Source organism: Strix uralensis, chromosome 4 (genome assembly GCF_047716275.1).
Source record: "Strix uralensis isolate ZFMK-TIS-50842 chromosome 4, bStrUra1, whole genome shotgun sequence".
Classification (NCBI taxonomy): Eukaryota; Metazoa; Chordata; class Aves; order Strigiformes; family Strigidae; genus Strix; species Strix uralensis.
In genome coordinates, this window is record NC_133975.1 from 65038085 (window position 1) to 65064445 (window position 26361).

Sequence of the window (26361 nt, forward strand, 5' to 3'; positions counted from 1 at the left end):
TGCCAGAGGGAACAGCAAGTGCTGCTGAGACAGCGTCAGAAGCACCGATACCGAGATGCCTCCTCAGCCCAGGAGACACCACTCAGAACACGAGTGAAAGGTACACTGACAGCCTGGGCTGGTTTTCTTCCCCTTGCAAGAAGCCAAACTTTAACCACGGACACCAGGAGGAGCTTTCCCAAGGATTATCAGGCAGCCTGCAGTCTTCTTCCATTATGTCCCATAAATCCACTTTTCCAAGTTGTATTTCCCCACATGAAACACAAAACCCCAGCAGTCACTGTGACTGCAAAGGCCTCTCTAAAGTAACATCCACAAAAGTATATAACGGTACCTGAGTGCGGGCTCTGCCCGCACGCAGTTACCACCAAGGGAACAGGCACTGTCTGACATCCTTCAGCTGCCCCCAGCATCTCCTCACTTTTTTATCTCCTCTAAAAGCCCCCCAGCCATCACTACAGTGTGCATATGGATTGACTTCTACCTTGCTCCGTTTCAACCACATAAAAAGAAAAGAATCTGTGCAGGCTGATCATGACACAGAGTCATTCACAAAGCCTAAACATCAGCTCAGGTGCTGATAAAATGTTCTCCTGAACAATTTTAAATATGTAAGACTTCATGACACAAGTAAAACTAGGTCCTGGCTGACCTTGTTTGGTTTCAAATACCGTTATCTCTGCCACCTCCTCCCCAGCCCCAGACAAATATGACTCTGCGGGCCTCCACAGTTGACCTTCTACAGCGGTACGAAGGTCTGAGCGCTGCAGGCCCTCAGGAGACGGCGCCCAGGGCATCGCGTTTCTTCGGGGGTCTTTGGCGCCAGCAGATCTCATAGCTGTTGAGGCTGCTCCTCGGAGGGCTTTCTCGTGACTTGGGCTTAGGGGTCCTTCTGCAGGATCTCATTTTTTCTTTCCGGGATTTCAACTCACACAACTGTGCAACTTTTCAGACACTGCTGTTTAGCAGAAAATATTACAGCCAAGGCATGTGCTGGGCAGCGGACTTCAAGACGCAGCAGACAGCGACTACCGGGAGTAGAACACTTCCGCATAGATTCCATGACTCAGACACAGTTTATCTACAAGCAGTGTAAGAATGACCCTTTTACCAACCTTTTTGGGTAAATGCTGGCATGGGCAATGCCACCAAACACAGGAAGGGCATAAACCAGGGATTATATTGCAGTGCGACAATCAGTTCCACAGTACCAAGAGCAAGTGACACTAACAGTGAGAATGAGCAACTCCAGATGGGTTTTTTTAAAGACAACTCAGCTCTCGTTCCTCCCAACACCATCACAGCACCCGCTTAAGCTCCGTCCCCAAAGCTGGCTGCCGCAGCCCCCACAGCCTGGCGGGGTGCGGGGGCATCCCACCTGGGACACGTTGGAGAGGAGCTTCTGTCCTCCCCGGGCCACGCGCGCCCCAAGGGGAGCGGAGCTGCCGGGTCGAGGGACCGCCCTGCACTGCGGGCAGCGCCTTGCTGGCCGCCCGCGACACCGACCAAGCATGTCCCGTTTCCTCGCCTTTCAGCTCTGGAGCCGGAGCGACCCAAGCCAGGACCCACCACAAGCCGTGAGGGGACCAGGACAGCTTCTCAGCGGCGCTGGCAGGGTTCTGACCCTTGTGTCTTCTCAAGCCAGCGTCCCAGGGAAGGAGCTCACGCTGCCATGGCAAACCAGAGCGTATTGACACCACTCAAGTCAACCACTTCAACTGAAGTACGTGACACTGCGCTACTACGGCTTCCCACTGCCACCTGACAAGCCAGCAACGATGTTTTTAAAAAAGCATTTTCTGTACAGCAAGGGATGACACAGTGCTCTACAGCGACCTGCATTCAAGAGAATTAGGGACATGGATAAATGCTGCAGACATCAGTAGTTTATTGGTATGTTTAGTCAAAACACATTCAGAATGGAAACTTAAAAAGTAAAAATACTTTCCACCTGCAACAATTAAACTAGAATCTACTAGCATATAATGCTTGACACGTTACAGCAATAAAGATGGTAATCCACTGTCTTGTATACCTACTAAAGCCAAGATGGTCAGCCAAGTTTGTTGAAATAGAACTGTAATGACAAAATACTCCCACCATCCACAAATCAGCAACTAACAGTAATGGTCAGTGAATCCCTTCCTTTGCTCTAAGAGGTACATTTACTATCAAGAGGGTCGAGAACACGTACAAGTCCACAGTACAGCAGGTGAGCTATCACCATGTAAACTTCTCCGGGTGACGTTCCAACGGTTGTTCATGTCACTTAAACAAGAAGCAAGCCAGAAAGCAGAATGGCTCAGTAGCTCTTTTTAATACTCCGTTTTTTGTAGTTGAGATTATTCCCAGGGCCATTTGCCAAACAAATGAATTGGGTGGCAGCAAAACACCACAGCACTACAGAAGGAGGAAAAAAAAAAAAAAAAGGCTACACAAAACCCACTGGTGGCAAACTGCTAACTGATGACAGCAATTTGTCCCAAAGCTTCAAACCTAAGTAGTGTTGCTGTGTGGTGAGCAGTTCAAGTACTATAGATTTCCAGGTAACAGCTGAAAATGCGAGACCTTCAACAAAAAACTGAAATATGAAAAGGGAAACTGGTAGAAATGCGCCCCGGAAAAAAAAAAGTGTATGAAAATAGTGCAAGACTTACCATCGAACACAGAAGACCTCAAGTCTGGGAGAAAACAGACAGATGCCACTTCACTTTGCCTAACGTATCAGAAAAATATGTGCAAAATCCTCCAACTTATTCAAAAACAGCAAATGATTGCATAATCCAGAGACAGATTGCTATGATGCCCTATCCGCTGTTGCTTGAAATTGCAATTATTTTATTTGAGGTCTTCCATGCTCAGAAGCAGCTTTAAGTGGTCACACTTTCGCACCAACGCACCCAGAGACACCCCCCTTTGACTCCTGACGCCTCGGAGTTGGGCGCTTGCTGCACGCCCCGGCATCGAGCCGAGCTGTGCTGTCTGCTGCAGCTGCTGTTCACGGGAATGCGCTCCAGAACGTCATCCAGAAACAGACCTCTCCATGGGAAAAACCCCCCAGTCAGACTGAAGAAGAGGATGTCTCCTTTCTAGCCTTCCGTCCGGAGCCACATAAGTGTCAACTTCAGCTGAGAGTTATGTGCAAAATGAGTAAGAGTTTTTTTAAAAAGTGCAACTGGAAAATGCAAATACTTAAGAGCTGCTGTTTTGTTCTCTGAAAATTGCAGTATCCTCGTTTGATAAGCTCACCCTCACAAAGGATGCTCAGTTCTACCAATTACGAGCTGGCCAAAAGCATTCACCGTTCCTTGACTGACTTCTGAAATTCACATCCAAGAGAGATTTCAACTCCGTTTTCTTTAACTTTGACACTGATTAAAGAGAACAAACAACCTGGAGACTACTCGGATGCCTTCTTCCTCCCTTCCCCCCCTCTGCAAAAAAACAGGCGAACTTGTTAATTGAAGAGCAAGGTGGATCATAATTTTAGCAACGTTTACTGATTGAAAGATACTGCAATTTTTTTAATACAATTTTTCAACGATTTCCTTTAAATGCTTTGCAGCCAATTGGCTTTGCAGCACAGTAATTCATACACTATACTGTACAAAATCACCAGCAAGACTGGAATGATGTATTCATAGAAGGCACCATCATGCTTATTACATTACCAGAGAACTCAAATACAGTCAAGACAAATTTCACTGTACAATGCTTATCGAAGGGGAAAGGGGAAGGAGGAGTGTGTTGAGCAGCCATCCCTGTACTGAAGAGGGGCAGATAGAAAAATCTGACGTGAGCTATCAAACTTGTTGCGTACTCAGGGCTACGACTTTGAAACTCTGGGTTCTGTTTAGTTTACAGCTAAATGGATTCCTTCTGGAATAAACTTGTAGTCTTATTAAGGTTTGTGTGTGTACGTATGTTGGTCACAGCAAGCAGATCAGATGCCCGCATCGTTTCACAAGCTATTCTGTCTGAGTAAGAGGATGAAGGTTTTTTTTCCTCCGATGCCTCCTGCAGATGTCAGTATAAATGAGTTCAGAGTACCCATTAGTGCATTTTGATGAGTGCGTAAACACGAGTTTGTTTGGAGTCGAGTGTTCTAAGTAGGAAAAAAAAAAAAGGCAAGCTTCTCCAATTGCACAAATTGCACTATTTGTGTTTCCAACAGTAATAGGCAGAAACAGTAACACTTACACAAAATGTGCAGCAGAGGGTTTTTGACTGAAAGGACCTGAATTCTACTGGGCATGTCCTTCAGTTCACTTTTGTTGCAGATAGTTAACCGGTCTTTTTTTTTTCTTTCTTTTTTTTTTTTTTTTTTTTTTTTTTCAGTCCTCAATTCTCCAAGTCTAGATTTATAAATTAACAGTGTGACTCCTGTTGTGAAACTGGGGAAAGAATGTCCACCTCAATTTAAACTGGAAACCAAAGGATGCTTTCACATCAAAGAAATGATCAGAAGGGCTGTGTCACATTCCAAAGCCAAAAAAAATTAACAAGAATGCAAACACGATGGATAATGTACCACTGCCAAGACTGTCTGCCCACAGTGGAGATTTCAGCGACGCTGTCCAGTGAAACGGCCTTCCATTTGCCCGGTTCCTCGTCCAGAGCCAAGTTTCTGTGCCATGCCACCTCTCGGAGGGGGTCCTCTTCCATCACGGTCTCGCATCATGCCACCACCCACTATTCCACGGGGACCCCCAGGGCCTCTATCATTGCGCCGAATATCCCTACGATCATCGCCTCCACCTCGGGTCTCTCTTTCACGAGCGGCTCTTGTTTTTTTCTCTTCTACGTTCAAGCGCACCTCACCCCGGAACATAATAGGCTTATAGGGAAAAGCGTTCAAGGCACACGTTAGTCACCATTTCACAAAGTCCATTTATACAAGGCATATGAAAACACTGCATTTGCTGCATGCCTCAGCCTACCTTCACTTACATGTGGAAGATAAAAACTAACTGTTAACAGTTGCCTGCAGCACACAACCTTAGCCCTAGAGGTCTACAGTAAATGGAATGGCGTTTTTAAATTCATTTGGCATGCAAGGAATTAAAATGCCTTTCTCAAATAAGGGCAGGGTTGTCTTTAGCCTCTCTATTGCCAGCTTTAGCCTTTTCACTTCTGGGCTAAAGTTCCTGAAGAATTGCTCTACCAGGTCTCACTCCCACATACTAGAACTGAAAACTGCTCCTTTCTCCTCTCCAGTTCCTCAAGCCACCAGCACAAATAACCCTGCTCCTCTTTCTCAGTCCCAGGATGCAGAATTCAGAGATCCATGCAATGCCTTTCAAAAGGTTGCATACCTGACTTTCACCTTAAAAGGATCTCTAAAAATAAGCACTGAGCTCCATGTGATGTCTATGTGCAGAGGTAAAAAAACCTGAATTCGGTATGATGCAGTTTGAGGAACCCTGGCGCAGCTTTTATAAGCTACAGAACACCCCTGACAGGATGAATATGCCAAAACTAGGTTTTTCTTACAACTGTTGTTTGAATGCCAGAAACAACAGCAACGCAAAGCGGGATAGCCCCCACTACATGGGGCCTAGGGCATTCAGTCCATCCTTTGATGGCTACTCAATGCCAATACTTACTTTTGCAACTAAAATTCGCTGGACCGGCTCAGAATCATCAAATACAACGAAACCAAAATTAGGCAGTTTTCCTCCCACTCCTTTAGTATTTATGCGAAGTTCTACCACATTTCCAAAGCCTGGGAAAACACAAGGGAAAAGCCATGTTATCAAAAACCACAGTGCCAGCTCTACCACCCCTGACTTGTTCCAGACACCACCTGTAGCATTACATCACGTAAAAATTCCCATGTGCCCCTAAGCAAACATTACATGACTTTTCAACATGGTTTTTCTTCTTAGCCTCTGCAGCTGAAACTGCTACTTACTCATGAAAAACTCTTTCAGTTCACTCTCATCGATATCATGTGGCAAGTTCCCAACAAAGAGCTGGTGGCTGTCTGGATAGCGAATTATCCGACGATTATCCGACTCATTCTGTTCCATGTCCCCTCTCCCTGTTGTCAACAGAAAGAAGAAGGTAGAGCCACTGAGGTTAGAAGATGTGTGTAGATTTGGATGAACACACCTACGAACAGCACCAAGCACGTTCACTCAAACAATTCTGTACCTTCAGCTCTTGAGCTTATGTTTACCATGGGTGACACAGCAGGGAGGATACTATCTGCCTCTTTACATAGTCCTGACAATTTTGTAATAATACCACAAAGTATTTGTTTTCTTTTCGTCCGGTTTCCCTAGTTAGGTTAAATAAATCCATGTTAACTAAAACATCTGGCATACTGGGCAAGTTTGTTTAAGAAGTTCTTGTCATATCTTAAATCGTTATACTGAAGAGGAGCTTACTACCTATTAAAACGTGCTTTTTGAAAGATTGGGATTTAAGTCACCTCTTCACCAATGCCTTAGCACAGTAACTGTATCCTTACTTCAGCACTCATATTAAAAACCATGTTCCAGTCACCTCTCTGGTTTTCATCCTCCACCATTTTGTCCCAAATACAAGTGAGAGTACCTCATAGTCTCTCCAGCTCAACCAAAGTATTAGTATGCTTAGCAGCAGGCAAGATAAAATCTTTCCTGGTATCTCCCTACTAAACCATTACCTGCCTTGCAGTGTGACAGCAGCACACTGCTATCCCTTTTTGTACCTCAAATATTACAGTGGAGGTATGTACCTCTTCCTCTCCTCAGCCTCCCCTACAACCCTACAACAAGCTTGCTAGCTCATTTGAAAGGTTTCCTTCAGCAGATAAAACAGCTCGCTGACTTCCTCTGAGAGTAAGACCGTAGGGCTGAAGCTCTACCATTTGGTCAACCGAGATTTCGGCTTTTTCTCTCCTTCCTCTGCCACCTCCCTGTGTAAGATCAGAATTAAAAGACTCGGGCTCTGTTACATGTTTTCTGTATGACTTGTATTACATCCAGGAGTAGTAGAAATGCAGATTTGCAACTTGATTTAGCCACAAGTTGCAGCTTTTGCTCCCTGCTGCAGATGACATATTAAAGAACCAAGAAATGTTAACCTGTAGCAGATCTCACAGTTCTTTCTCGGTGCCTTAAATTCTTTCAGTTTCAGTGTTGTCCCCGAGTGAAGACACACTTGCATTGATCAAAGCCAAAAGCACTTTTAAGCCCAATCCGTCCCACAGTTTGGCATGCACTTACTTAAAACTTTCATTAGAACCAATTTTAGCTAGAGCTGGTGGAGCTGCTTCCAGTCACTGAGACTTAACCACTTCTGCAGGCAGTGCTCTGCCAGCTCCTGCCAGTTTACGTTACCGCTTCAGGATAATTGCAACTACCACCCCTCCCCTTAGAACTCGTGACTTCTTTCCACACTTAGGGAAGCCGATGAACTGATCAACATCCTCTAACTCTGGGCCTTTGACAAGATTGCTTTTGCCCAGCACTGTGCTGGGGTTTGCCAACCAACCAGGCTGGACTGGTGAATGCAACTCAGAAGGCTTTCGCCTCTCAACACTGCTTCTGACAACTGTCAAGTAACGTGCATGTTTTCTAGCCAGACCATCCTACAGATTTGGATACTCCATATGAGCAAGAAAATGCAGAGAGCTGGCTGCTCATAAACTAAGGCAAAATGAGACAGCCAAAATGAGAACGGTATTTCAGACAATAACACAAGATTGAAAAATACGTATAAAATTATTAACTGACTGAGGCTGACACAGTGCAAAGGTTTTCTTCCAAAACAAAGAGCAACAACAGACATTTAAGAATTCTCACTTCCAAGGTTCAGTAAAACTAGAGGACATGGGAAAAAACCCATCAGACTTCCATACCAGCTGTTTAGAACTGCATCAAGCCACATGAAAAGTACTCAAGTGTATAAGCAAGTGGCCTAACTATTAAAAAACATTTCAGCCAAACAGAAACTTGGAAGTAATGCCTGATCTTTGCAACAACTCATCACCAGCTTGGACTCCAAATCATATTGCCCCATTTCTCACTGAAGGCAGTAGGAACAGACAGCTCATTATCAGCCAAATACAATACAAGTACAGACAAGACCCTCCAAGGAGACACCACTCATTAACTAGTCCCAAGCAGACACACAAGATGATCCACATTACCTGGTCGAGGTCCTCGGGGTGGAAAACCTGGTCTTTCCCTGGGACGCTGTTCACGTACACGAGGAGGTTGAGACTGAGCTTCAGGTTTAGTTTCAACTCTTGGCTAAAACAGGAGGAGAATATGCATTATTAAACACCGGCCCAGCAAAAAAACCCAAACTCCTAAAACTCACCAAAACAAAAAAACCCCACAACACAAGACATAGATAAGCAGCATGCACAAAACAAACTCCAGAAGATATACATCCATGTCCATGTGTTTGGGAATACATTTTTTTTCACCTCTATAAATTCCTCTGTACCAATCCAGGACTGCAGTGTTCAGTTATCTCTGCTAAAAGGTGCAAAGCAAACATCTCTCAATCAGAGCGTCTCCCCAAAACATGGCTAAGGTGAATTTTCCATGTTTGACCAGGCATTGAGACCCCAACGCTCCGTTATTCAAGAATCCCTCGACCTGACTAAAAACCCCAGATAGATGAAATAAAGCTTCCTCATGCCAAGCTCAAACGTCATGGGTTAGGGGGTAGTCTGAGATGAACACGAAGAGATACACAAATCACATTTTCTGTCTGAGTCCTTGAGGGATTCTTTTCCTCGAGTGCAGAACAACTATAAGAAAAGTACCAAAAAGAAAGAGGAGAACAAAACAAAAGCTCTCAGAAGTGTAATAAGTATTTCTGATACAATAAAGCCACCTCAAATGACAATTTCTACAGACTACCTGCTGAGGATATTCTTCAACTTTACTGATGTCAAGACCGTGATGCTCAAAGTACACCCTTCATATTCTCAGGAACTAGAACACCTATTCCATTTTTGGCAAGCAAAAAATGCTTTTAAAAGTAATTTGAGAAGAAGAGACAGAACAGTAAAAAATTTTTCTATGCAGCCTGTTGGTTACTGAAGCTATTTCCAACATTTTTTAAATTCCATTTTCTGTACAACAGCCCAGCAGCTGCTGCTGCGCTGGGTTCTTATCTTAGAAAAACAACATTATCCTCCGGAGCACAAAAAAGAACACTAGCCTCCAAGGAAGATTAAAGACAAGGACAATGGCTATAGGCCCAGACTGCTGTGGAGAAGTAGTTTATGTTAAACATCTCCCTTATTTTCCTTTAAGGACTCAAGACAACTGGCAGTTCCAGCCAGAGGGTACCTCACAGGGGTAAAAAGGTTGTCTTTTACATGAAACATGCAGGTATTAACACACCAAATAAATGTTTCGGCCCTCCTATCACTCGTTAGCATTAGCTTGTCCTTCCAGCATTTCTAGGATCATTTTTTCAATTCCAAGAATAAGCTAGAAAAATCAGCCTTCCTGTTAAATCTCTTTTCATTATACCTCCTCATGGGTCACTGGAGCTCTCCTGCTGTCTTTTACTCACACACCTTTACTGCATTATAAATTATACCTCAAAAGTGAAACTTGATACATTCAGATCCCCTTTCTTAGATACTTATGGCTATCAGGCTTAAACTCTCAGTCCTTCCCTCAACCATAGCAAAGACTTGATAAGTCACTGGTGTCCTTCTAGTCAATCCCAAACACCAGTTAACTTTTACCCGCTTGCTTTGCATTTCACTGAACTTCTCATCTATCACACAAGTACCCTCTGTCTACCCAAACAACAGCCAGCCAGTTGCAGTAGGTGCTTTCTAATCAGCATCATCCCTTTTCACAGAGGGACTGCCTCAGCATTCTCAGGCACAGAATAAGGATTTCAACAGACAGCGACTAAAGGGGTGCTCAGCCCAGGAGCCAGGTATGCCACAAACCTCAGTCTAATGGAGATTTGAGAACAATTAAGGAAAAGGTGACATGGTCTCTTCTCTTCAGGAACAAACTTGAGGAGGGAAACGGACCTCTGTCTGCTACAGTAATGCTACGGGCAACGACAGCAAAACCAGCCACAAGTCAGCCTTTACTCACCAACTCTGGAATTGAATACCCCCCTGAAACAGAGGAGGATGGGACACAAAGAGCAAGAGAAGAGGTGGCTCCAAAGGCTGGTACAATCCTATTTTTGAAGTCTTACAAGGCTTAAAAGTTTCTCTAGAGTGAGATGCCTGCCACAATCAAAACGCATGCATGCAAAGAACCAACTAGCCAAGCAAACAAACAAGAAACGACACTTCACATGAAACACAAGAAAACCCACATCATCTCACCAGAATCCCAGTAGCTAGATGTATACCTCAGACAGCTACCATGCTGTCTCTGAGGTAAATGTGGACCACATGACTTACTAAAGGCACTCATCAATCTCTGCCACAAAGGTGCTATAGATTATAGAAGAGTCTATCCAGAGTCCAAACAGATTTAAGGTGGTGAGAGAATGCAGCGTCTACAAACAGATCCGTCCCTGAACTTGCTGCTTCCAAGCCAGGAGACAAGTGTCAGGGAGCACCCTGTCTCCCTCTGCCCTTCCTGCACCCCTACTACAGCTGATCTGTTAATGCAAATGGGAAGTCAGAATATCTGAAAATGCTGTGAAGAGAAGGCCTGATGTATCAGTGTAGGCAGGTTGATTTCTAATTGTCCACTAGAAGAAAAAGAGCAAGAAATGCTGACCTGTTTAACTCCACAGCTGTGAATAAACAGGAACTGAACTGGTTTATATCCAACACAGTACACGTGCAGTCTTTTGAGGCGTTCTGAGTTAATACTACAGAGGTTATATTTTTAACTTCATGAAAGATAGGGGAAAAACTGGAGCGATGCAGAAAAAGGAATGAGAAGGGCAGTTAACATCTGCTTTGTAACATCACTGATGCTGACTAGAGCAGCATCCCAAAGGAGTCACCCACCCACTACTGCAATCTACTGTCCTCATTTACATGCACAGGTTCTAGCATTACTGGATTCAAGAGAACAGGAAAAAGCTGCTACTGATCTGTACTGTAACCCACTGTAGAAATTGTTCAGGTGCCTCTCCTATTAGCTTTCTGTATACCATGTCCGAAAAGCATGCAAGAAAAAGAGCTAAGAATTGACTAATTCTGTCTCCATAAGAGCAGAGGGTTTAAATTCTTGCCACTTCGATACTGTTCAGAAACTTCCACACAGAATTACTTAAACATGAAGTCACAGCAAAAGTAATCTAAAAGGCAGAAAGCACGACAAGCTACAGAGACAACACAAAAGAGTTTAAGGGAACATCTATAAGTTATATTCTCCTCTCTTGTACAGACAGTTTTAAATGATTTTTGCAGTCATATTACAAAAATCCAGCCTCTCTATGGGAAATAAATCAAAACCAATTATGGTTTTGCCTAAGAAAAATCTGTTCTGTACTGGAAAAATCACAGTTTTTACGGCTCAAATACCACCTAAACGCTCAAAGCCCTGTTGAGGCTGATGAAGACAGACAGGCTTCCCAACTCATTACGGAGCCATTATGTGATTTCCATGACAGCCCTGTCAGACCAGAAGCAACACCATACAAGGTGGGGTTTTTTGTTGTTTGTACATTTTTTTTTCCTGTTTTCTTTTTTAACATGCATTTGGCTCAAGGGCAATCCTAAATAGGCTCCTCTCTGTCAGTAAAAACAACAGCTGCATTAACCCAGCCACTCTACTGAAAATTGCAGTCTTTTAAAAAGGTTGGACGTGAGCTACCATGACATACAGTGCTTCAGTACACAGTGTCAGTAAGAAGAGGTTAAAGCATACATTTTCTATTTTGAGGGTTTTTATATAGACAGAGGCAGCTGAATTGAGAGTCTCAGACCGTCTCACACCAGCTTGGCATGTGCAGGACATGAGCTATCACCCGGTCAAACTTTCTTTCCTCTTTCCCCTCCTCACCCAGTCAACCTAGGAATGGGAAGATAGCATTGTCCTGGCAAGGAAATGTGAATCCTTCCATTCCTCACACAGTCATAAGTTGGTACAGGGTTCTGTGACAAGTTAATTATAAATGGATAATGAAATCCAGCATACTTCTGTAGATGTTAGCCTTACAAGGCAATCTTGCACCTTCTCAGAAACGGTGCTATCCCTTTTTACCGTTGGAGCACTTCCGCCAATGAAATACCCCCTTCAAACACACTTTAGAGAACTACCATTTTGTGGGGAATTGTTTTTTTTTTCCCTTGTAAACCAAACCATATCCCATTAAGATAGGTCAAAAAAATTTCAGTAGTGATTTCCTGTTTCCACACGAACAGATTTTAATGTCATCATCACCCAAAGTTACACCTGTTACGTGTACGTGCCTTCGCTTGCGACAGAAGGTGAGTGCATTAACATTTAAGACACAATTAATTTGTGCAATTTAAGTCAAACAAATTGATCTGTTAATTTAAAGAACTGAAGCAGTTTGCAGAAGTAATGAGACAATCCAAGGTGTTCACAGATGGGTTACCTGTGAGACTGGTGCTTTAACATGGGGTGGAATTCCAGAGGAAGAAACAGTACCACTAGGAGGCAGGTTTTTACTGGTCACTGAAGCCCAAGAGAAAGCCTGCAGGAAATGCAACAAACCTAGGCTACTAATCATGGCAAACCACTGACATTCCTACAGGGAAACTCGTCTGCTGAAAATACACTTTCGGTTCATATCTGACTATTAAATAATTGTTGTACAGGCATTACAACGAAGATACAGAAGGATTTGCAGTTCTAGCCATCTGTGGACTCCCAACAGCAGGGAGTAAGTGTGTACTGTGCCCACTATCCCTACCGGCGTGAGCCCAGTTCCCTCAGCGTCCCCAGATCACTGCTTTCCACGAGGTAACCAAACCTAGGACTGAAAACCCTGTCGTGTTAAGTGTCTTCTGCACAAAGAAAGAAAGTGGATGCCAGAAGTTAGAAGTAAAAATGGAAAGGAGAAAAAGAATTGGGAAAAAAAAAAACACCAACCCAAAACCAGGAGACACACTGGAGCTAGAAAATGACCTCTCTACAGCTTTCACTGTTCTTCCCATCCCTTTCAAACTACCTAAGTGTAACCATACCAGATGACGCACCGTGTGCCCGGTGGTTTTTAAGATTAGGCATCCTGCCTCTAAGGGAGACAGTCAATGCCCCCATATTCATTTTGAACCTATACTGCCAGCAATTTTGCAAGTGTCAATGCATTATGTTTTTTTCAAGGAAGAGCAGTGGTTCCCATTGTATGAGATTTTTGGTGGTGGTAGCTTGAGGTGTTTTCTTAACATATGTTAACTCCACATTTAAAAAGGTTTTCACATGCATAAAACCACACACACGCACTTTACAGGCAGAGCATTAAATTTACAATAGGTGACTTGAGCAGCACTTAAAAATAACTTCCTTTCCTTTTTCAGTGAAACTGCACTTTTACAAGTTCGGGGTTCAAGTCCAGCTGTTCATACAGCATGACACTGAAAAGAGGTACCAGTCTGGCCACTCAAAAAGGCTAAGTTCAAAACCAAATCTTCTGGTTTACCATCTGCACCTAGAAGCACAGATATGACTTTTAACTAACCTTTGGTGGTTCTTGTGGTAGCGAAACAGGTTCTACAGGAGGCGGAGATGGAGACTTCTCTTCTAGCTCCTCAAGGGTCTTTTCTTCTACTTCAGCTTTCAGCTCCTCAGTTTTTGTTTCAGATTCCAATTCTGGCTCAGGTTCATGAGATGATTCTTCTAGCGCCTCCTCTATCCCATTGCTAGAATAATCAAATGTGTTTTATGCAGCTTATCAATTTGCTTTGTATTTTATGACTTTTTATAAGCTATGCTATGGTAATGGCTGGTATTAAAAAGATCATTCTGTTTCCAGTTGCTACCATATAGTACCTACATATACAGTACTGTGAGAAGTTAAACTGTACCCCTGTAGTTGCATACAAAGCCAGATTTTACTCCTGCTGAAGCAAAGACATGTTTTACAATTCTCTGCAGAGAACCGAAAATCACACAGACCTATAAACACTTTAAGGAACAGGTGCTAAACTCAAGAACTGCTGCTCCTAAAAGAATAGAAGCATAGTGAGGGACCAATGGAAGATTAAGCTATACACATAAATTAAGCCAATTTTGGAATGAAACCCACAGCTTATTTACAAAAATGCTGTGCAGGTTCCTTACCAAAGGAGTTGAGACTTGTTTACTGAAAATCACATGCAACTTCTCTACTGTGTTTGAAATGTAAGGGATCTGAAGTTCCTCACTTCTCTCTTCAGCCCCCCTCAAAAGCTTACCAAATTCCAAATACTTCTGCCTATGCAGCTCTTGCAGGTTAGCGTATGCCCAAGCGACTATCTGATGAATGTTGCCTTTACAACTTCTTTTCGATTGGCACAATAATCCAAAACCAAGACCTGACTTAATACTTTTAGGCATCAAAAACTCCCTGCATTATCTTGAGCAAGTCACTGCCAGAATTCCTGCTGACTCCCCTCTTCCATAAGATTTCTCATGAAAAGCATTATGTGACCAGCATCTAGTGTTATCACTGATGCACTTAACAGATATCATGTAGCGATGTAAATGTTCAGGGTTTTTTTTAAACAAGGAAATCAGGAAGTCAGTTCTGACCCTTTAAAAGGCATTCCTATGTTTCAAAAAAAGCACAGGGTTTTGGTGGTGTTTGTTTCTTTGTGTTTGGGTTTTTTTTTTCTTTGTTATTTTAATAAAATGTATTTGCTTATAAACACATAAAGAAACTTTTTTCTTTAATCTTGGTTAGATTTTAAGACACTTGGGACAGAGATCTATTCTTCCAATAGAGCCGTATAGCAACTTCTCAAAAAGTAGACCTTCCTCTCAGTTTCCAGTGCTACCCAAATTTGAGGAGGAACTTATCATTAACCACCCCTTTGTTTTATATAACAAAGACTCCATTAAGTGTGCAAATAAACATGGTTGCTACCTTTCCAGCTCACATTTTAAACCAGAAGAGAAAATAACAAACATAAGAACATACCCCACTTCTTGTCACCATTCAAGAAACAATGTTTCAAAATAATGTAACATTAGCATAACACAGATCAGTATCAAATTATGTGTAGTTTCCTAAACTACCTGTTAAATCACATCCAGAATCCAAAGCCAAAGCAATCCTGGCGTTTCTACTAAAAAAAAGCAACTTCATATAATAAAATGGACTTCTTACGTTACAGGATGGTTTTCATAGTAAGTACTGCTTGCGTTCTCTTGCACAGGTTCAGGTGATGGTTGCCTTTCCTCCTGCTCCTCTTCCACCTCTTCCTCAGACTCTGATACAAAAAGAAAAACTTCCTTAAATATCTCTGCAAGTATATACAAGACCCACTCAAAAAATAAAGCTTCATCAATGAAGTAAGGCAAAATTAGCTGCAAGAAAATATAGAAGATCCTTCCACTTGTTCAAGAGGCTTCGTTTCTTACTATTTTCACTAAAAGGAGAAACTAGAGACATATTGCTGCTACGAAGTTCTGGGAGGAGGGTTCGAGGTTCTTTTAAAGCAACAGATGCTTTTCATATGGTGGCAGTAAAAGACAAAGACTGCACTATTAGCTCATAAATCTCGGTACCTAAAACTAAGACGATTAACCTCAAATGCAAGAATGATTGCCTAAGATGCTTTGTTCCCCAAAACCGAGACTAAAAAATTCCAGAAATTATCCAGTGAACACATGTACATACATTCTGGCTGTACTCTGATTTGCTTTGCCTCAGTGAACAGACGGGAAAAAAACCACCCAGGTCAAGTTCAGGCCCTGAATAGAAATGAATTACTGAATGCGATGATGATATGAAAGTGAACTACGTATCATATTTGAAAAGCCAATTAGATTTTTTCTTCAGATCACTTTACCTAAAAATTCAACTGATTAGAGAAATCATCTACCTGATGAAACTAGTGGCAGCAAAAGTACTATTGCTCATCATTTCCATTCTCTGCCAAGCCTCACCCACCCTGAGCCAGCCCTTCAAGGAATAAGGTACTACTATATGACCTTCATTTTACAGAATGTTTTGGATCAACAGATAGTTCCAGCAACATAACCTATACTCCATGCCTGATCAGCCCCTTCCTAAATTCCTACGCTCCATGACAATGCAATACAGTTCACGTCTTTCCACCTCCCCTAGACACCTCTGAAAGCTCCGTACACGTGCTAGAGGAACAAGAACGAGACAAACTCTGCATGTACCTTCATCAAGTTCTCCTTCTGAATCCCCAAATACTTCATCTTCATATCTGAAGATGTCATTATGGACATAGAACTTGTTTGGAACAGAACCCTGTAAAAGAGCAATGTGCATTTTTTTGCATATACAGTGTATTAGTAGTCAACTATAAGGATGGATTACAGATATAAGTTTTGGGGTACACACCAACATTTTGGAATAGGACTATTTCAGTAAAGCCATTTTCCAAGTGGTACCTCTTCTCTAAGCCAACAATTGAACAGTAACTTTCATCCAACTGAAAAAGGAAGTTTCAAGCAGAAAAACACCCCAATTTTGCTAAGTCATGGCAATCATAGGTGCTAACTAAACATAAAGTCCCTCAGTTTCATCAAGGAATTTGAATTTTCCCTATTACAAAAACTTTACAAAAAAAAAAAACCAGAATGAACTTTCACGGGGTGACTGTATGCTTATGACATTGCACAGGGAAACAATGAAGAAATTCAACAAGACTCTACAGTAGTAACCACCAACCACACACTAGTTTGTGATGAAGTGAGGGGAAAGAAGTAGAAAGAATACAAGACACCCTTTACCCTTAGAGAGCTTCACTCTCCCTAACAGCTAAATTTGAGCAGTAACTTGAGCAGCATCAACCCATACTTACATTTGCCAGCAGATTTGAAGAAAGTACACTACACTAGAACTACACTAGAGACTTGATCTGCAGAGCCGGGTATGAATTTTTGTATTTATTTACGCCAATGGCAACTCCCAAATGCAAGCTCCAATTTGCTTTGTATTACTGCTTCAATACTTCAAGTCTAAGCTCAGGACAGGTCCAATACACTAGTTTCTCTGCACTCACATACTGTGACACATTTAATGACAGCCTCTGGGGCAAGCTCTAAAAGCCAGATCATATTTTTTGCCCCAGTATGACAAACTGTAGCTTCAGGTCAGGTTTCCATCATCATTAGTTGAAGTTAAACACAATCTTACATATACTTACTTCTGGAGCAAGCACAAAAGTCTGCATGAACTTCCTCATCGGCTGCCCGTTGTTCGACAGCTCTCCCATTACTTGCACAACCACCCCATCGCTCAGTGTAGCATGAGCATCCACATGACGAATCTTGGTGTGGCATTCGCTGAACTGTAATGACATCACTTTCTTGTGTATCTCCTAGAAATAAAGAGTTACATTTTAGCTACGCTGAGTTCTGTACAGAGCTTTACACCTTTTAAATACCCAAGTCTGAACTAACACAAAAAAGCACCCCACTGAAGCTCAAAAGGTAAATACAGGAACCAAGAAGTGTCTTTCACTGAGAACAGTCTACCTGAGCTCATCTAACTTTTATTCTGAAGTTTTCCACCAGGATTCAATAGTTAAATAGCATACAACTTGGTATCCAATTTTTCCAGCTGTATTATAACATATGACCAATTTTAAGGCTTTCATTTTTTAAAGGACCTCTGAGAGGGAAAGGATTTACTATGTGTTTAAAAAAAACCAACCCACCACCCTACAAACAAAAAACCTCTAACCCTCTATGTAACCACAAAGCACCCAAACATCACAGGAGGGGGTAACATCTGCACTGTCAAGATTTTTGTGTTGCCAAATCAGGTTCTGCAGTGAAAGAAGAAACCAAACCTGCCCTGGGCTAAAAGCCACATTGCTCAAAGATGTGGCTACCACATGAACAGATGCTCCTAGGTGACAGACATTATTCTGATAAAGAGCTACAACCAAAGCTGAAACTTGTGTTTCCTGGACTTACTTCACTTCTTTGAAAGTTATCTTCCACTTGAAGAAACCTTTGCTCACAGAAGAATTTGGTAACATACAGAATTCCATGTAACTCGCAAAGATCAAAGTCCCTTTCCCAAGGAGCCACTTATAACTAAAATAAGAGACATCAACAGCACAGGTCTAACAGGTCCTCTTGATTTCATTTCCCATCCTAAATATATTTTCTGCAGTCCAGATGCAAAACTGATGAATCAAACACAACCCACAGTAGAAGCAGCAACAATCAAACAAAAAAATTCAAGCCAACAAATTCCTATCTGCCTCTGAACAGGACGTAGTATCACAATATGTTATTTACCAGATAATAAAGTCAAAGCAATTGGTAAAGAAAAAGACTGATTTATACAAGTTCTGAACATTAGGGAGGACTACAGGACCAATTTTGATACGCACAGCTTGACCATACACTGCTTCTTGCGGTTTCCCACTGGCATCCAGCCCTCCATGGACGTAAGAAGAATTCCTGCCATAAAACCTGGAAGTGAAGAGATGTAAAGGTCACAGCACTGAAAAAATAGATCCAAATCCAACAACTATTTTAGCCAAAAGTTGTAGAGCTCAATGCATCAGGAATTTCAGCAAAAACAGCAATTCAAGATATATTTTCTGCTTCCGAGGCTCCAAGAATACAGAAACAAACAAGCTTAATAGTCAGTATTCCACTTTGCCCAAGATATGTAGCAATCTCCTAAATCAACCTCAACCTTTCACTTGCTTCCGTTAAGCAAGGTGGCCATTTTGGCTTGAAGGTTCCCATTTGCCATCTCTTGGTTTGTCTTACTAAATCTGGAAACTCTTTCCAGTTCTACTTTCCTGAAAATACCAACCTGAGATTTTAATTCCCGTGACTATGTCCAGGAAAAAAAGTCTCTATCAGACTGTTTTCTTTGGTACCAACTGCATAACTATGTGTTTGAGCACGGTCCAGCACTTCCTAACAGCAAGGACAAACAGAAATTCAGCTGAAGCTGTGCACAAGCAGAAAGGAAAACATCTTTTCACTCTCTAAATTCCAAAGTAAGCCTTCTGACAGTCAGCATATCTTGCACAAAATGCTTTCACAGGGGGACCAGAATTTTGCCTTGCTTTTAAGGAACTGTTCAAACTCTTTGGTAGGCAGAAAATCTAACAAGTGGGAACTGCAGATCAGGGAAAGAGTAAACGTTAAGTCCCCAGTTATATGGAATTACAGATTTCCAGTTAATGGGCCAGTAAAGCCATATAAATTCACCTAAAGTGGAACGGGCATGCAAACTGCACCAGGTAACACCCATTTAGAGGGCAAACTGATCTCTGCTTACCCAGGATACTTGGTGCTCTTTTCAACCTTTTAGTAGGACAAATCAGTAGCTTTTACACTTGCTTTCCAAAACTCCCTTACCACTGACAAGAAAGAGCACATCAGCATCAGGAAGCCATGAAAACCAAAATCTTTCTGTGGCAGTGAGCAAGTTGTTGTCTAGACTACCAGCAAGAGAAAGAAGATAAGATGGCCTCTCACAAGAACATCACTCATAAACCAGGTGGGGCCAAAGAACAGAACAGTAAATGTCCTCCATATGTGAGCCTGTGTAGAAAAAAGTAGCTGCCTCCACAGCCCCAAAAAAGGGACAGCAGTGGCAGAGCCTAAAACTGGCTAGAAGTCATTTCACACAAGCAGTTCAAGAATCAGCTAAGATTCAATCAAACCAGATCAAAACCTTCAGGACACTTCTGTGCAGAGGTATTTAAGAAACTCCATGGATGCTACTGTGAGTGACACTTGTGCCACCTTTCAAGTGGACAGAGAATATTTGTGAGCACAGAGTATCACCTGCACCAGGGGAGCCTGCCTCATGAGTGTCTATCCAGCTCCTCTGACCTCAGCAGGGCCATTCCAGGAGACAGTTAACCCACTGGTCATCAACAGTCCATGTTCTTTATAAATGAAGAAAAATTCTGTAACGTTTTTGGACTAGAGCCCTCCATGAAAACACAATTCCTGCAAGAAGGTAAATTCTATGGACAGTTCCTACTCAACGTACCACACATAGAGCATAACTTGAAAAGTTGCATTTCAGAGTTGTTCAAGTAAAGCTTGAGATTTAGAGGGGTCGGAGTAATACCTAGTACCTCCTATAAAGCACCAAAGTTGTTTCAACAGGCTAAATTTCTCCACTGACACTGTTTTTCCTCACACATACGCTTCTGCCAATTTCCTATCACCCCAATGTGGAAAGATCAGTCCCAGATGTACCAGGAACACCAGTTCCGTAATGCTCCCATAGCGTGTGTTAATATTGATGCAGTAGAAGTAATGTGGCCATACTAAGAGAAAGCAGGAGGGAAGGCAAACCTGGCTGGCTGCTCCTCTTTGACTGAAGCAGATAGGGAGGAAGAACATATCAAAAGTATTTTGCTTCTTAAATCTAAACACAACCCCCCCTCTAAATCCTGCCAAGGTTACACTCACTATCATTGAAGGTAAATGCTCTTATGAGCAAAAGCAAACACTATTTTCAACACCAAGTTTGCGGCATGGGTGATTCACCCCAATATACAGTTTAACTGCCATTGAAAAGAAATTTTACAAAAGGAAAAAGTCTCACTGTATAACCGATATAATTCTCCCTCTGCCTTCAGTATTATGCTATGAAGCATGGCCTATTCATCCCTTATACACTCTTCCCTGTCTCTCTGTTTGTGCAAACAATTTCTGGGTTGCAGAGCAAAATGACAGTGTGCTTCACAAGAAACTTGTCTTACTAACTTGGGCTTTTCTATCATTCAGAAATGATGCTGCTGTTCTAGTATCAGGATTTCCATTGCATCATTCGCTCACAACTTAACGGTTGCCTTGAAAAACTAATATAGTCACACCCTTTCTAAGTTTCTTAAAAAAATTTCAACTTCCTGACCTTCATAGGCAATGGATAGTTACAAGCATCGACAAGATGCTAACTGCTGACAGACCTGTCTCCGAGATGCCTCCGAAGCTAACTCCAAAGCAAGAGGTCCCTTCTCAGGCCACCTCGAGAAAACACCCAGGACATGATATGTCCCTAAGGAACGCAGCTCTTGGGTCAGAGAGAGCTGTCAGTTTGTATGTCAGGTACCGATGTGTTACAAGGACATACTTTTCCAGTTGTTGATTTAATCTGACTCATTTGTTGAAGTTTTGAAGGCAAAGAAAAATTCTGCAACTGCTAAAACTCCTGCTTCTAACTTCTGTTAGATTACTAAACATAGATTAGGAAAGCCTGGAATACACAGCTCAAACACCTTTAAAAATAGATTTAAACGCAGAAAACAACATGGTTCCACAGTGGTTCAGTGATTTAAGTAAAAATGATACCATTAATTTTCCCTACCTCAAAGCTGTAGATAGAAAGAGGCATTATTCAAAAGACTGAATTCTTAAGTAAGCCATCTGAGAGCTCTAACCTGCCCTCAATCAAACAGTCCAATTTTTCACCATCGACCTTATGTCAAGTTTTGAGACAAGACCAACCCAAGCAGTGACTGCTTTTTTTCTTTTTATACACTGGTAAAGCTACTTTCACCTTTATGTGTCATAAGTCCATGCTGCTCTAAATCCAAATGTGGAAATGCAAAATCTTAAGTGACAAGTTGTATGTAGCCCATCAAAACCAGAAAAAGAAGGAAAACAAAAAGGGGGGGGGGGGGGGGGGAAGGAAGAAACACATCCAGAGTACCACTTAAATAGTGGACACAGCAAAAAAAAAACCTACTGTATTTTTCACCTACCTTGTACAGGCCATAAGAGCCCAAAAGTTAGCCAGGTCCATTTCCTCCCTTACTCAGAAATGTATGTTTATCCGATTTACAATGAACAGTACATACTTCTGTTCAAAAACATTAGTCCCTTTGTGTGTGAAAGCATTACCTGTGCAAGAAGTCAGGGGCTTTATTTAGCAGAGTGTAGTACTGTCTCACGAACTCCCGCCCTACGAGCAGGGGACTTGGCTTCTCCATCACCATTTCTTTGGTACACAGTGTCAAATGCTGTAATTAAAAATATTCATGTTAGTTTGAAGACAGGTCTATGTATCACAACTTCCCCACAAAAGGATGAGCATGATATTAGAATTGAAACAATTACGTGAACAGGAACTTAATTCACACAGAACTACACCAATTGAGGACACCCTCCCCTACCTCCTCTGAGGAAATAAAAACATTTCAGTCCATTCATGTGTTACTTTCACAAAGAGGAAACAGTGAAAACAAAGTCCCTTACAGGACAGGTGCTTTCAAAAAAAAAAAAAAAACACCAAACCAAAAAAATCTAACCAAAACCCCTGTTAAAAATGTCTAGCACCATTTATTTAACCATTTGGCAATAAGCGGATGAACAATTAAAAATCCAAGTTCAACAGCACTGCAAAAGAATCAGGAATGCACTTTCTTAAGTCAGCTGGTAACACTCCTTTATCTCAAAGCACATCTGCTTCAAAAGGCCACTGTCACATCCATAACACAAAGATGGTAGCACCAATATTCTGAAGTAATTATGAGAGCTGGATTCACATTCCCTGAAGACTGGGAAGGGAAACTTTTATGCCTCAGAGATGACCAAAGCTTTAGGTACTACTTCTCGAAGCTAACTGCATTTCCATTTGTCATAGAACAATTTAGGTCAGAAAGAACTTCCAGGGGTCACCTGGTTCAACCCTGGGGTGCAAAGCATGACCAGTTTCTAACATGTTGCTCATTAAAACAAGTTCAGAATAGTGTTATTTGCTAACAGGTAAACAGAACTTCCATTTGCAATTTTTGCTTGTCAGCTGTCATTTTAACATGGCACACCTTGGAGAAGTACACATCCACACCCTCCCACCAGGCACTTGAAGGTAGCAGTAACATACCATCACCCCACGGCGGTACTCTGTACTTCAGGCTGAACAAGCCCAACCCTCTCAAGGTCTCCTCTCTCTGGGTGCTCCAATCCTCTAACAATTCTGGTGGATTCTACACCAGACTCATTCCAGCATGCTGGGTTCTTTCCTGTATGGAGGAATTAAAACTGCGAGCAATACCCTGGGTCTGGGTGTCACAAGAGTCCAAATGGAAAGGAAGAATCACCTGTGTTCACTACACTCCTGCTTACGCAACCCAGGATGCAGCTGCCCTTCATCACTGCAAAGGTACACTGCTGACTCAAGTTCAACTTTTCTGCCAGTACACCACAGTCCATTTCTGCAAAGCTGCCTTCTATCCAGTCATTTCCCAGCCTTTATTTTTGCATGCAGTTTTTCCATGCACATGCAGAACTCTGGGATGTTCCGGTGACCCCATTTCTCCAGTCTATCCCTCCAGAAACTTGCTGTGGATCACTTAAGCTCATCATCCAGGTCACGAGAAAGGTGTTAAACAGCATCAAACAGCACCTGCCCCAGTACTGTCCCCAGAGAAATTCTGCAAGTAGCCAGCTACCAACTGTGCTTTGTATTGCTCACCACAACCTTTTGGTGCTGGCTGTCCAGACAGTTTCCCACTCACCTCATTGGCTATCTGTCCAGTTTGGCTCCAATGATAGTACAGAAAACTAAGGCTTCATTGAAATCAAGGTAAATCATATCTACTGCACTTCCTTCATCCACTGAGCCATTTGTGTCATTGCAAGAAGGCAAGCTGGGTGGTCAGTTGTAACTTGCCCTTGGTCCAGGCTGGCTGTTCCAAACACCTTCTTGTCCTTCATGGATCTGAACACAACTCCCAGAAGAACTTGCTTTTCAAGCCTTCCCAGGGATCCAGGAGAAGCTGGCCAACCTATAATTCCCCCAGTTCCCCCTGCCTTGAATGGTTCTTAGGTTCAGTTGCTATGCTCCTACCCATCCATACTGTCTTGCGGATCATCCATGTCATAAAATGATCTTCATCACTCTGGAAGTCTTTCTGAATGTGTGCCAGCACCTGCCACGTTGCTTTTCCAGCTCATGTCAGGAAGGCTGAACTCACTCATGAATAAGAGCATCTGCAATCATGAGAACCCCTCCAGTTCTCTAAAGAAAACTTAATCTACTTCCTTTCTCAAAAAACAAATGTGTAGACAAGGCAGCAGGCAAACAAGACCAAGTCAAAAACCCAAGTTTCCAACTGGGAGATAATCCTAGAATAAGACTTTTGTTTTCTTACCAAAATAATCTCAACACATCAATCCAAGCCAAAGCCAATACAAAGGACAGTTAGCAAGTAGAGCTGGACAGGACATAAAGCTCACAAGGTGAAATTAAGAGATTAACCTCAGTTTAAGAACGGCCTGTAATAAAGGTAAAACATACACAGGAATGGTGCCACAAACATGCCAGATCCCACATGAAAAAGGAACTCTGAAGAAAAAAGCCCACGTACTTAGCTCAAATACTTTACACTTAATGGACTGTCAAAATAATCACAATCCAAGCCACAAGACAATACCAAGAACTGTTCCCAAATACAGTTAGCCAAGAATCACACTTGAAGTAACCAGCTTGTAAGGCAAGGCAGCAGGCAAAAAACTTGTAGGCAAGGCAGCAGGCAAAGCCTGAAATACAAGTTTTGAACTTGGAGATAAGAAATCAGAAAACTTATTTTAGGATTATCCAAAATTCTTATTATAACCGTCCAACACTCTGAAACACAGTATTAGTTGTGACTCATGGGAAGCCACAGGGGAAGTAATTTTGATAATCAGACCCAAAACCAAATGTCAAGAACACTAAAGGACATCAAAAAGGCTTGAGCCCTGTGCATGTTCAAAGTGGGAACCTGCAAAGAAACAAAATCTGAGCAATTTGGGGATCTTCCTAAGATGATTCACACTACAGCAATGGCATGCACGTGGGAATTTTACTTAGAAACCAACCTTAAAAGAACAAGGATCTCAGTTTCTACAGGTGAGACTATTCTTTTTTTTTTTTGCTCCCCTGCCCCACAAGCAGATGATGAACACAAAAGTGGCGATACGATCTTCACCGAAAGCACTTGTGAGAATACACAAGGACAGAGCTTCATTTTTTATTTTTTTTTAAAGAACCTATTCAAAAGCAGATCATAGCCAGCACACATTCTTATGAATATAGCAATAAGCAAAGTACGTATGTTAACAAATTGCTGGCATACCACAAGGAACACTGAAAATGCCTCTGGGTACAAAACATAATAATCTGTGACAAGTCATTACACTACGTCAGATCTGTATCACACTAGATCTTTTCTTCATTAGAAGCTGTGCTATTTCAGGAAAGGCCACCAAAACCTTTCAGAAAATCTGAGAAAGGCAAGTACGCAATGATCACACACAGCCAATTCTTCCCTAACAACTTGAAACAGAAGTTGTGTTACGTGCTCAAGAGATGAGTACCGTCCACCTCTGTCCATATTTCAAGTGACAGCACTATTGATTTATATCACAGAATCACAGTATTTTACAGGATGTCTCAGTACAATTCTTCACCTGTCTCAGTATTATTTCCTTTCATTATCTCTTCAGAAATCTCAATAGGGGTAGCAGAGGCTTAATGAACTGTTCAGGTCTCCAAGTCATTAAAAGGCAGTAAAATAAAAATGCAGGTACTCCTTGCTATCAACATGGGTGCCATGAAACCAGGTTTTGAAAAGATTAAAATCTCCATGTGTCCCAATTAGTATAGGACCTCCTTAAACTCAAGGACCCGAGTCTTAGCAGGCCTGAGAGGTTTGGACGTAAAGGCACCAATTAAATTTAAGCTGAAACCCAAGGCAGTGGCATCAACAATTCAAACAGTCCAACCCTACAAAGAACAGTATCTCCATGTTTTACCAGGCCTAATGGAAGCCCATAGATCCACATACTCTATAAAAGCTGTTTTCCCAGTTTTAATTGGTACATACTCAAGAGTCAAGGAATAACAGCTAAAAAAGAAGAATCTGAATGCTCTTCTCACTTGAATAAAATGAGCCACATTCTTAGCTGAGCCTGAGCAGCCTTTGGGAAAGTGTCTTAACGAGAATCTACTGCTCGAGGCACTCACGTACATACTAGTCAGAAACAAAATACTGAAACTGGGAGGGCAAACACCAGAAATCAAAGAAATTCCTCTGTTAGTTTCTTCATGGTGCAACTGTACTGTTGAAGAACGCCCCTCCATCATGCACACTGATAAAAGCCATAAGCTACGCAGACAGGGTAATACAGATACCCATGCAATTGCTGCTCATCCACAGGTAATCCTGCCTACATCAAGCTGACATAACAATTAATTGATAGACTTAATTTCCGCTCTGTTCAGTACTTCCAATTCCTGTGCTACCAGGAAGGCACAATGGATTTTCAGTGCATTCTTGAAGTA

At 42.1% G+C, this 26361-nt stretch overlaps 1 protein-coding gene across 2 annotated transcripts in view; it reads right to left on the minus strand.

The window, feature by feature from the left end:
• Nucleotides 1–1868: 1868 nt before the first annotated feature.
• Nucleotides 1869–26361, minus strand: part of G3BP2 (G3BP stress granule assembly factor 2) — a 29428-nt gene continuing 4935 nt past the window's right edge. The window contains exons 2-12 of one of the 2 annotated variants that reach the window (XM_074866994.1): nt 21936–22054; nt 18443–18524; nt 17243–17416; nt 16251–16341; nt 15226–15328; nt 13597–13777; nt 12511–12609; nt 8141–8243; nt 5915–6043; nt 5607–5725; nt 1869–4837 (exon numbers count right to left, since the gene is read on the minus strand). In XM_074866994.1, the coding sequence (XP_074723095.1) occupies nt 4565–4837; nt 5607–5725; nt 5915–6043; nt 8141–8243; nt 12511–12609; nt 13597–13777; nt 15226–15328; nt 16251–16341; nt 17243–17416; nt 18443–18524; nt 21936–22030 (1449 nt within the window). In that variant the 5' untranslated portion in view covers nt 22031–22054 and the 3' untranslated portion in view covers nt 1869–4564. The remainder of the gene's footprint in view (nt 4838–5606; nt 5726–5914; nt 6044–8140; nt 8244–12510; nt 12610–13596; nt 13778–15225; nt 15329–16250; nt 16342–17242; nt 17417–18442; nt 18525–21935; nt 22055–26361) is intronic. The other variant, XM_074866995.1, reaches the window with a different exon arrangement.